We start from the raw sequence: 11,786 nt of genomic DNA, 5'->3' as shown, positions 1-11,786 counted from the left end.
AGTGTTCCCTGCAACTGGCTATGAAAATATGTATTTCAATGAATGGGGGGAAAGAAGAAGGCAACAGAATAAATTAACAAGAGTTTGAATTCTATGCCACCCTAAGAAAGCTGTGTGTTTTGCCTGATAATTTTTCCATTGTGCAAAACTAATTTCCCTAACATGCTTATTATCTAAAGTACATTCTTTAATTATGCTAATTGACAGACATGGTAACACTGAGCCTTTGTGGTAAAATTTCAAAACTATGCACCATTATGCATTTATTTACTTAATTCAAGCAAGATTGAAAGCTGTTAACTGATAGAAGCACACCCTTCCATCAATAAGCAGACCATGCAAAAACATCCGGTTTGTGTGCTCAATTTCTTTAAGATCTATGTCCAGAAAACAACTATCAGCCCATGCAGGCCCCACAGCCGCCCCTGATCTCCCCTGACCATCAAACCCCCACAAAGTAAAACATCGTCTCGACGAACCAACACGTCACCCCGGCACGGTTAAACGGGCCGCGACAAAACATCCGATCGACACCGCCAGACCCACCCACAGCCCCCTTGAGAGACGCTCACCTGCGGACTGCCGGGCAGGGAGGGTGGCGGGGCGATGGGTTGCGCCATGAGGTCGTAGTCATTTCCGTTGGACCCGGCAGCCACGTAGGAGTAGGAGCCGCGCGCCCACGGGTCCGCACGCCACCGCGTCACCACAGTCTCCTTCGGCTGCGGCGTCCAACGTAAATCGACGGCACGGTAAGCGGATGCAGGGTCACACGCACGCACGCCGTCTAGCCGAGATCGACACATCGCTGCGGAGAGTCGTCAGGGTGAAAGACTTTTTTTTTAGGAGGGGCATCCTTGGGAGGGAGCCTCACACCAAATTATCCAGAATGCGCCCGGGTTTCATCAGATCTCGGAAGATGGGCACCGTGCATGACGGGTGTGACAGGATGTGGACTGCGGGGCAGTCTGGTGGATAGCAGAGGGCAGCAGTAAAATGTAAGTCATCTTTAGACTGTAATGCTACGTTCACATATTTATGCTCCCTGCTGTCACCAACTTACAATTACACATTCTGGAGACAGATATACCAGGGGGTGGGGAAGGGACCCCACTTCTAAATGAGCCCCAATATTTAATAAAGGCTGGGTACGAGGGTTCGTTGCGATACCTTCCCTCTCCCCATCGTTGGCGAGGGCTGGGTTGGACTCCCGGACGGGGCGTGTACCTGCGGTACGGCGCTGCTGCCGAAGATTCCTTTGAGCACAGCCATCGCCCGAGCCACGATGACATCGTCGCTCACGTTCTCCATGATGCCAGCGGCTTCCCCGGCCACCAGCGCCAGCAGGATGGGCGCTGCGGGGGGGCGAGGGGGGGGCGGGGGTGCATTAGAGCAAAAGACGGGTCGTGGTCTTGTCGTTACTGATTGCAGAGTGCTAGGCACGCACCGCCGCATTGATTTATCATCAATTCCATCAGGGCATATGGAACTGATGATAAATCAGCGTGCCATTGATTCATGGAAGGTGCTCAATTCTTTGACACGTGTACACAAAACCGAATGCACCATCACCATCCCAGCGTGGATAACACAAAAAATATCTGGCCAAGTACATCCAACGCCACCATAGCATTTTGTGAGCATTTCTCTCCCTTACCAACATAGTTGATCAGATAAAGTCTCTCTAAATTAATGTCCTCATTGGTGAAGTCTATACCCAAGTAATTAGTCACTTCATGATTTTACGAATGATTATCTTCAAAGTATTTGCAATGTACGTCGATTGCGGCAATCGAAGAGCAATTCGGGGAAAAAAAAACTGCTCAACATCTGTCGGAACGAGGGGGGGGGCGGCTAGAGGCCACCATAGATTTGTCCAATGCCTATTTACAGTGGCATGCATTGTGCTCGCTCAAAACACTGACTTGTTACACTCGGGCGTGCGGTTAGCGGACACATTTCACAGTAATGCGCACAAATACCAACGTTGGCAAATAACATTGGCAGCCAGCGCGTGTGTCTGGGTTCAATGTTGGTTACGTAACAACTGTGTTCCTTAGGCAGCGGCGAGCACCTCCATTCTCCGGAGGCACTTACTAATACGGCACATGTGCTCAGTGTACATAACCCAGTGGCCTCCTCCCACTCCTCCCCCTGGCAGGCACAATACCTTTGTAAAGGTTCCAGAAGAGGAACAGCTCTCCCCGGCTGGCTGTCGTGCTTCCCACGTGGCCAAACAAGTTGACGTTCAGGTCCCAGAACACGCGGTCAAAACACAGCACCACCTGCGGGCAACATCCGGAGGCATGGGGTGGGGGGCCCCAGGTTTATTCCAAGCAAGTTGGCAGCCAAGTGCGAATAGTGAAACTGCTACCTACGTATGTCTTTACATGCACTAAGTCGTCACACACTGCTTAGTGTGGGTTGGTGAACGTAGAGAGCATAGATAGTTCAACTATGGCTTATGCTGCACTGTCCCAAGGCAAAATACTAAAAATTTTATTTTTATTTTACCAAGTAAGGCCCACTGAGCTACATAGCTCTTTTACAGAAGCAACCTGGCCCAAAAAATGTATAGCTTAACCAAGTGCCTTATCATGTGCAAATGTATAGCAGCCAAATACTGTAAATGCATGTTTTAAAATGTGGAGTAAAAAAACGGAGGAACCGGAGAAAAATCCACGTGACCACAGGGAGAACACGCACACTCCAAATATACAAGCATCAGGGTTGGAATCGAACTCACGACTCCTGCATACCAGGCAAAGTAGTTAACATCTCGCCACCACAGTGCCCCAGGCACAGCAGCCCACAACAACTGTTTGATGCATGATGGTTGCCCATCCAAGCTTTACCCCGGTTTAAAATCCTACCGAGCTTGACAAGACCCACCGTGTGCACTATCCACGCAGCCGGCCTGCCAAAAAAATGGATATCAAAACGACAACTAACAACGACACAAACAACGCGAACACGAACGGCCTAGAGAGCGCGGCGTGCCTTGTTGAGGTTGCCGAAACCCATGCGTTGAATGGCGGTGGTTTTCCACTCGGGCAGAGGGGGGAAGAACTGCACGGCTGGGGGCTGCTGCTTCAACACCCCGAGCGGCAGAGTGCACAGCACGGCGTCGCACTTGTAAATGAGGCTCTGCGAGCTGGAGCGCGTGTGCTGAGTCAGCACCTCGCAGCCTACACACAGGACACACACACACACAAATACTCTCATTACAGCCTTAACGGATTGTCGGGGGCAAGTGCTGTTAGTGGGCACCGATGAAGGCTGGCTGGCACGGCACACGGGGCGGTGGGTGGCCAGCACGACGCCCGACCGCCTTTGTCTCCTTGGTGGCGATGTTTTTAAACACCGCACCAGGTACTCATTTGAGGCTGAGTCGACCTAGGGGCCCAATCTCACAATATAAGCACTGCTTATACATTACCCATAAAGGTATTTAAAGAGGGAAAGGTCTACAAATGTAAAGCTGTGTTATGTCAATATTGCTCAAACATGTTCCACAACTTCATCATCATCATCAGCTGGATGAAGGCCTCCCCCATGTCATCACCAACTTAGTTGTGGATTAGTGTATATTTGTAGAGTTTTTTGCCCATGATAACACCTGGCATCTGAGCAGCAGCAGCGGTAATATGACCATCACCTTTGGTGTAGACTTGAGCTTAGCAGTAAGCTTAATGACCACTTTGACACCCAATTCGACCCATGCATCATCCACCAAGAGTTTGCATTGCAGTGGGTTGACGGTAGAGGTGACCTGCAAGCTTTGTCCTCTTGCAAAGCTCTAGTGGCAAGCTATTGTCACAGTGAAAGTTTCACATTGATTAATCCAATGGAAGATAATTTAAAAAATACTGAACAGCATAACGATGGGGGGGCTAAGCTAATTAGCACCGAGAGCACTCACAGCATTGACTTCACTTAATGTAAATTTTGCCACGTTAGCAATGAAAATGCCATCACTGCATTTGCTTAGCATAACAATAAGGGTCAGCAAGACACCCGCGCTCGGTTAGCTTAATTACTCATTTTTCTTTAACGATGAGATCAGCATATTAGCTCACAGCAAGAACGACCGCACTTTTAATTAATATTTTCAGATCGTTGCAAATGCAACATGCCGTTAGGGGGCAGGTGGTGGGGGGTCAATGCTGTGTCAAAGGGAATATCAGATGAAGAATGAGCAAGAAACAAGTGCCCTGAGAATGTGGGTTGCCCTGACCGGCTTCTGAAATAAAACTCAAAAGGGTTAGTTGCTCGTGTCGGGGTCTCGGAAAACATGACAGGCATACACACTTTGCTTTTGAACAATAAAGGACGTTCATCAAGTCAAGGCTGAAATAAAGGAGGCTTGTTTCAGCAATACCAGTTCATATGCTAAATATCTTTGGGTTAGGTATGAACTCATTGTAAATAAGAATGAGGTCAGTGGCAGTAACTGTGTTTTGTTTTTATCAAGATGCGGTTATACATTACAATACAAATCATTTAACTTTTTAATTGAATGGATATATTTTTTACCTTCTCACGGTCCATTCGATACTTGAGGTCTACTGAAATAAAACTGCTCATATGTAAATTCAAAACTGTCAAAATGTTAACTTTATTTAACGGTTGCCAGTTTCCTCAGGGCCCCAACGTACAATCTCCGACTATAAAGGCAGTCAATCTCTCTGCTGTCCATGTTTCCCCAAGCAAGGGCTGATGCCCAAAACGTCAGCCCGATGTCTACCTTTCTGTTAGAAGGCTGTGTTATTATTATTTGTGCCTGTACACAATTTTACTTGAGGCAGGACATGTCGCTCGGAGTAACGATGGGCGAGAATAACAACGGAGTGGTGGCCGAAGGAGGGAATTGCGCTCCGAGAGGACCTCCCTCAGATGAAGTCGGCTCATTTTGCAGGTGTCCGGTGGACTGTTCCATCACAGGACCGTGAGAGAGATGGCAATGACAGTGTACCTCATTGCGCCCGTTGCAGACGGAAAGCTTGGGTTGAAAGCATGAACGCCTCAGCTCTCTCAGTCCTGCCACTGTAATGTGGCGCCGATGCACAATAGTGGGAAATTCGCTTAATAATGTGCTGCGGCATAAGTCTGTTTGGCTCATGTGCGCTTGTAGATGAGTGAGATCGAGTGGGAGCGAGCGAGTGCGTGAAACCAAACTATTTTTAACAAAACTTTTTATTTGATCAGGTAAGGCCCACTGAGCTATATAGCTTTTAAAGAAGCAACCTGGCCACAAATGATAGTTTAAAGAAGTGGCTTATTACGTGGAAATTTATAGCAGCCAAATACTCTCAACGTATGTCGATTCTAAATGTGGAGGGAAAACCAGAGGACCCGGGGAAAAATCCAAGCAACCACACGGAGAAACACGCAAAATCCAAATATACAGCAGGCGTCAAGGGTCGGGATCGAACCCACGAACTCCTTGCATACCGGGCGAGGGAGTTAACATCTCCTAGCCACCACGTGAGCGAGCGGTCTCTCACCGGCCGGGGTGTACTTGACTTGGCGCACGGCGGTGTTCAGTTTGATGTCAAGCCCCTCGGCCAGCGCCACCGGGACGCACGAGTAGCCATTCCGCACCGTCAGGTGGCTCCCGGAGAACTCAAAGTCATCATCCTGAAATTATATACGCGGATCTTCCTTTAACAATTAAAGCACAAGGATTTGTAGCTGTTTGCCGCGTAAAATGCCACGGCATATCAACGCGCCGTACAAGCGCATCGAAAGTGCATTCGCACGTCAGGGCACAATAGGGAAAAAGGATAGAGAAAAGCCTTGGTTCTTTCGGTAAAGTCACGTAGGTAAAAAAAAATAATGGATCACGATGTTTCGATCGCAACACAAGCAATCGCCTGATGACAATTGCTTGCGTCGCGATCGAAACGTGGTGATCTATTACTTTTTCTACCTACGTGACTTCAAATCAAGATTGATAGAGAATTTAAAAAAAAAACATCTTTGAACATATATTAATCATGTTTACATGCATACATTTATTCATGCACTGTGAAGCTAAGTTCGATTTGAACCAAAGAATTATTGTCGACATATAAAATTGCGATTTCCACAAAAAGAAATTAAGTTTGTTGTTCTGGGTCACTAGACGCTGTGACAAACCGATAAAGCGTCCAAGCAATAAACACTTAACTTTTATAATCTCTCAATCGTACACTGAAACATTCGCTATTTATCTCTAAGCAAAACTCAAATGGATAAGGGCAGACAAAATATTAACACTCAAACACGACTGCTATGCCCAATAGTTATTTCTACACTGTTATGTGGATGCAATGCACAGATGCTCACACCGCAGAGACAGATGAATACAATACGAGCATTTGAGATAAGATGCTCAAGAAGACTGCTACCAAGACTACACAGCTCAGTTCACATATAAATACGTTCCAGCTGAAATGTTCACGACTGTCAACCAGTGTTGACAATTGTAGAGTATTCCATCGTTATTCGCGAGGGATATAGGTTCCACAGATGTTCGTGAATAGCAAATTTCGTGGATGATATTGGCCTACGAATGACGTTAAATACATAAACAAAATTTCTCTCTCATCACTTTCTCTCTCTCTGGATGCTGTCCTGTAGAGATGCGATTCGCGGATAGCCAAAATCGTGGACAAGTTCATGAATAACAAGGGAATACCGTAAAGCAAATGGCAAATGTTTGGACAATTGACAAGAAAATGGGGACTTAACCAACAGTACCTTACAGAACATGATAGAAAAAACAAAGGAATAAGGACAACCCAAGATAAATTGGATGGCAAATTTGATAACTTGGACTAATAAATGGGCACACAGAACCTGACAAAGACTGCAAAGGACAAAGATGGATAGGGTTGACAGCCGGGGCATCGGTAGCACACCCATGACCATTGCGGTGAAGGAAGAGGTGATGACGATGATGCCATTTACCTGGTCCCAATGCTTCAGAGACAGCGTAGACAGTGGGGTCGCATTCGCAAATTCCAAGTTAGCGAAGTGCCAATCCAGAATCTGACGGTCCCGTGAAGACAAGTACACGTCGCTGCGGAGACACAAACTTAGACCCATCATACGCATACTGATTACAACTAGCTGGAACTATTACGCAATAGCCACAAAAAGCATCGCTCGGAGCTTGTTCAGCAAGCAGGCCCTTTTGGTTAATACTGAACACAAAACTCATTATTATGTGTTGTGAAGAATTATAGGTAATAGCGCATGTAAGCAAAATTCTATTCTGTCGCTACACAAATACAAAAATGTTTTAGTCCATCAGCCTGTTGGCTTTCCATACCAATGTTATAAAACAGCATTTGTACAAACAAGCAAGCAAAGCATGCAAAACTCTGGACCGGTCAAATGCTGCTTATTAATATTGGTTTGAAAAGAGAAAAGACTGATGGACATTTTATTTATGCGTAGAGAGACAGAACAGAGTTCCGCTTTTGGTTAATGTTGACCTTGGGCCCTTAAATTACACTACCTCGGTGGGTTTGCCTCCAACTCCTGCAGCTTCTCTTCCAACTTGATTTGCGACTCGGCCAACTCATCATATTCCTGCAGAGAAACGAGCAAAGAAAACCTGCGATGTTAGCATCATTCCATGTACGCGAACACCTAATGCCAAGTCACGCAACAGCTATACAACGGAAGAGCGCAGATGGTTGTTACATGGAATATACAGCCCAAAAACAGATGGTATTATATACCCGTACAGTCCTTGTCAATCAACTGCGGCAGATAAGGGCCTTCCCAAGCTGTGCAGGTCACGGGGGTTATTTTGACCAGACTTCACCAGACTGGTCAGTGTGGGTTGGCAAAGGCAGGGGATAGCAACAATGCGGGAGCGGAGAAGTAGTGAACAGACATAATTTGCTGCGCTGCCCTCTGCTGCCCACCATGTAGCACCACAGCCAACAACACTGGCTCAAGCACTATCCAAGCTCAACACCACATAGCTCGAGATCTAATGGGATCGCATTAGGCGATTTGTACAGAGGCACGTATCGTACGGACAACAAATATTCATCTTCTTTGGTTCTTTCGGTAAAGTCACGTAGAATGAGAATAAAATAATAAATTGATAAAATAAAATAACACAATAATATTCTCACGACGTTTCGGCCACAACACAAGCGGCCTTCATCAGGTGAAGGGACGAGACTGTCACCTGATGTCTGTCCTACTGTCTGGTAGGACAGACAGTCTCGTCCCTTCACCTGATGAAGGCCGCTTGTGTTGTGGCCGAAACGTCGTGAGAATATTATTGTGTTATTTAATTTTATCAATTTATTATTTTATTCTCATTCTACGTGACTTTACCGAAAGAACCAAAGAAGATGAATCCTTGCAGTCACGAAAGCTTTAAATCGAAACATATATTCATTTGAGCAGGCACGTTTTCTAACACACGTGAGACATCTATTTTTGGGTTACATCTTCCTTTGAGGAGTGTACATATGCAGGTTGAACTTCTTTTGCATAGCACGTAGTCAACCGTGCTAATCGGAGGTGAGGAACAACCAAACTAAACACAAAAAGCAGCTTTCAAGCAATGCGTTTTCAATCTATATTATTTAAAAGTGCATAGCTCCCAGTGGCTTCCTAATATCGAAAGGAAGAGCGTTCCAGACGGCCCGCAGAAGCGCATCCGAAAGCGCACGATGCAGCGACCAAGCGGGGGCGGGGTGGGGTCGGGGTGGGGTCGGGGTGGGGTCGGGGTGAGGTCGGGGTGGGGTCGGGGCGGGGTCGGTGGGGGGAGATGCAGCGACCACTGCCCTGGCGTACAGACGTACCCTGCAGGCGGCGTTGAGGTCGCGTAGCTTGCTCTTGACGAGGAACTCGGCGGTGACGTCTCTCGGGGGCTTCACCTCAGAGGCCTCCTTCTGCTGCTGGTGCAGCTCCTTAATGCGCTCCTTCAAAGTCACCATCTGAACACAAGCAGCGGTTGACACGCAATGCTTTATGCGCAGCGTCTATACGTGTACGTATGTTAAGAGCCGGGCAACATTGGTCAAGGATGATTCTCCTTCAATTATGTGTCACATCAAATCCAGTATGAAGTATTAAAATAGAACTTCCAATTTGGTACAAAAGCACATTATTATTGCCCAAGCGCCGAGTCTACTTTTCCCTTCAGAGCCTACTGGGAAGGGGAATGCTCTTAAGAGAAATGTAACATTCTTCTGTGTGCCCGACGTGTTCTGGGCAAAAAGAACCACTTCCAAACCAAGCATTTCCTCTTACAACAAACCATGGGAGTTTTTAAGGCACGTCTCACATTTCAAGCATTTAAATGTGGAATTAATTAGTTCCCATATCAAGTCACTTCCCTGAACACTCTCAAACATTAGTGGACAACACTCACTTTACCGAGGAGCTGATGGGCCACGTTAAAGTACATTTTGTACGAAACTAATTATCTGATGGGTGCTCCCAGCTAATTAAAAGGTATCCACTTTAGCACATTGCAACAGGACGTGCGATTCACGAATGTAACACAACAGCAGAATGTTAATTGGCCATCGCATTTTATCTCAAATAACAGAAACAAAAAAAGATAGCTGCCCTGTTAATACCCAATGATTCTTAGCACCCCCTGCTTCTGCACCTACCCAGCCGACACCATCGCTGGTGGAACTAGAGTTACTGGGGACTACAGGCCATGGTTTAGGCACGTCAGTCATTGGTGGAGACGGCGGGGATTGTTTGGTGAAGGGACCACGGTGTCTCACTCTCACTGTCCCGATCCAGTATAGTTCACCAGGTCTACAAGGCTCGTAGGCTTCTTACCCGTGTGTCAAGGCACAGTGCCAGAGTGGAGAAGCACTATAAAAGGATATACATATTCTGTTCATTTTCATAAAATTTGGCCAACAACATTTACAACAAGTGTGTGCTGCAATGACAGTTTTGCAGAGTTCCCACTCGTACCTTGTTCAGGAAGTCCTTGAGCTCCTCTTGGCTCTTGACAATCTTCTTCCAGTGCTCAATCTGCTCGTCCTTCACGTGCTTCTCTTGTAGCCTGCGTGCAAAGAGGCGCACGTAGGACGCAACGACATGAGACTCGACGCACCCCTCAGAACACACAACCGATAGACCAATTCGTCACAAACTACCCAAGAGGAGGCGCACAGATGTTGGAGGCAATAACAACTGTACGTAGGCAGCTTGCAGAATTGTTAAGCAACAATGCAATGTTTAAATGCATTATGGGAAAACGACGGTGCCAGCACTGGAATTGCCTGCTCACGCCACCGCTGCCAGAAGGGCCTCCACTAAAGGAAGTTCCAAGAGTTTGTTGTCCTCCCTCGCACCTCCGGTTAGCGCGGTTGGCTTACGTACGGCGCGAAAGAAGTTCAACATACGTACAGCGAGCTCCAAGAGTTTGTTGCCCTTCCTCCGCACCTCAGATTAGCGCGGTTAGCTATGTACGGTGCGAAAGAAGTTCAACATATATACGTTTCTACAAGAGAATCCCTCTGGAAGGTGTTTGGCCTGCTCTTCCACACTGGTCAGACTTCTCGAAAGCGGTGGGGAATACCCACAAGTCACCTCACCTGCCCCTGCCAGTTGACCGACTGCGGCGTAGCCATTCAGACCGCTCGGGTGGACAGAGGCACGGGGATTTAAAGAAACCTGTGGCACAGTTTCAACAGCCGCCGCCGCCGCCGGCAGCATGAACACAAAACGTCCCGGCCGCGACCTCTGAATCGCAAGGTCCAGCCGCACTCACTGTATCACGAGCTCCAGGGCTTGGCCGAGGGAGACGGGCTTTCCGTTGAGGAAGTTGAAGTCGAGGTGGTGGCTCAGGTAGGATGTCGCCTCGAGCAGGCGGTTGAACTCCCGCTCCACCATCTCGTCCTTCTCCTTGGGCACCTGCTTGGGATAGCGGTGGGGGGAATTTACTCACTGCGACACACGCGGCGGGCAGCACGCGTCGTTAAACGACGGCCAATGTAGCGGTGGCTCCTTCGCCGGAGCACCACCGCCGTGTCGGAGAATCTCGCTCTTATGGCTTTTTGTCAAAATTAACGGTGGTGCGGCATGTTCAAATTTTGCGGGAAAACTTCAGCGCTACAGTGACCATCGTTACCGAGGGCTCGGTTAACAGGGAACGAGAGGGTGCAACTCATTTTAGTTTTTTTTGCCATTTGTCACGGCGAGATATTTAACTCATCTACACCAGTCAATGTGTGTTGCTGTATGTTGCTGTATCCTTCTAAACCACAGCCTAATAATACACATTTACCAATTGGGACTCATTATATCCAAATTAACGTCTATCCGGTTGCATGGCTGGTTACGCTTTACGAAATGAAAATAATTTCCTTTAGCTCAAAGACAGTGCCTCCTGTTAATACTCCCCCGAATAATGTGGCAATGAGATGACAGCTTACTGGACACAGGGCAGCCTGCTAGCATCATGCCCGGACATCTCTTTACAAAGCAATGCGAGGCGAGAACAGCGCACGGCGACGACGAATGGGGGAAGAAGAACAGGGGAGCCTGAAATAGGCACATCAACAACAACAAAAATGGTGGAAGGTTCGAAGCGAGTAAAAATTCAGAGCGAGGTATTGTGGAAAGCCTGCAGGATTCGGATTCAAATTTAAATGCACGTGGGTAAATCTAACCACCGTTTAAACCCCGTCCAAAATTTGACGCGCAAGCTCCGGTCATAAAACGAGCAACCTGCAAAAGGCCAACTGTGATTCTAGGAATAAACAGTACTTTCAATAATGTGTGAAATATACTTGCCACGT

The 11,786-nt window shown here is 47.3% G+C and overlaps 1 protein-coding gene across 3 annotated transcripts in view; it reads right to left on the bottom strand.

Moving 5' to 3' along the window:
* Positions 1-11,786, bottom strand: part of KDM1A (lysine demethylase 1A) — a 31,555-nt gene that overhangs the window by 3,366 nt on the left and 16,403 nt on the right. For 2 of the 3 annotated variants that reach the window (XM_032972606.2, XM_032972608.2), the window contains exons 10-19: positions 10,757-10,899; positions 9,955-10,045; positions 8,817-8,951; positions 7,505-7,578; positions 6,952-7,078; positions 5,505-5,637; positions 2,998-3,185; positions 2,168-2,282; positions 1,225-1,352; positions 573-719 (exon numbers count right to left, since the gene is read on the bottom strand). In XM_032972606.2, coding sequence (XP_032828497.1) covers positions 573-719; positions 1,225-1,352; positions 2,168-2,282; positions 2,998-3,185; positions 5,505-5,637; positions 6,952-7,078; positions 7,505-7,578; positions 8,817-8,951; positions 9,955-10,045; positions 10,757-10,899 — 1,281 coding nt within the window. The remainder of the gene's footprint in view (positions 1-572; positions 720-1,224; positions 1,353-2,167; positions 2,283-2,997; positions 3,186-5,504; positions 5,638-6,951; positions 7,079-7,504; positions 7,579-8,816; positions 8,952-9,954; positions 10,046-10,756; positions 10,900-11,786) is intronic. The other variant, XM_032972607.2, reaches the window with a different exon arrangement.

This window comes from Petromyzon marinus, chromosome 49, assembly GCF_048934315.1.
Source record: "Petromyzon marinus isolate PM22_M1 ecotype Great Lakes invasive population chromosome 49, UKy_Petmar_22M1.pri1.0, whole genome shotgun sequence".
Taxonomy (NCBI): domain Eukaryota; kingdom Metazoa; phylum Chordata; class Hyperoartia; order Petromyzontiformes; family Petromyzontidae; genus Petromyzon; species Petromyzon marinus.
The sequence above is the reverse complement of the archived record's forward strand: the minus strand, read 5'-3'. Positions and strand labels throughout refer to the sequence as shown.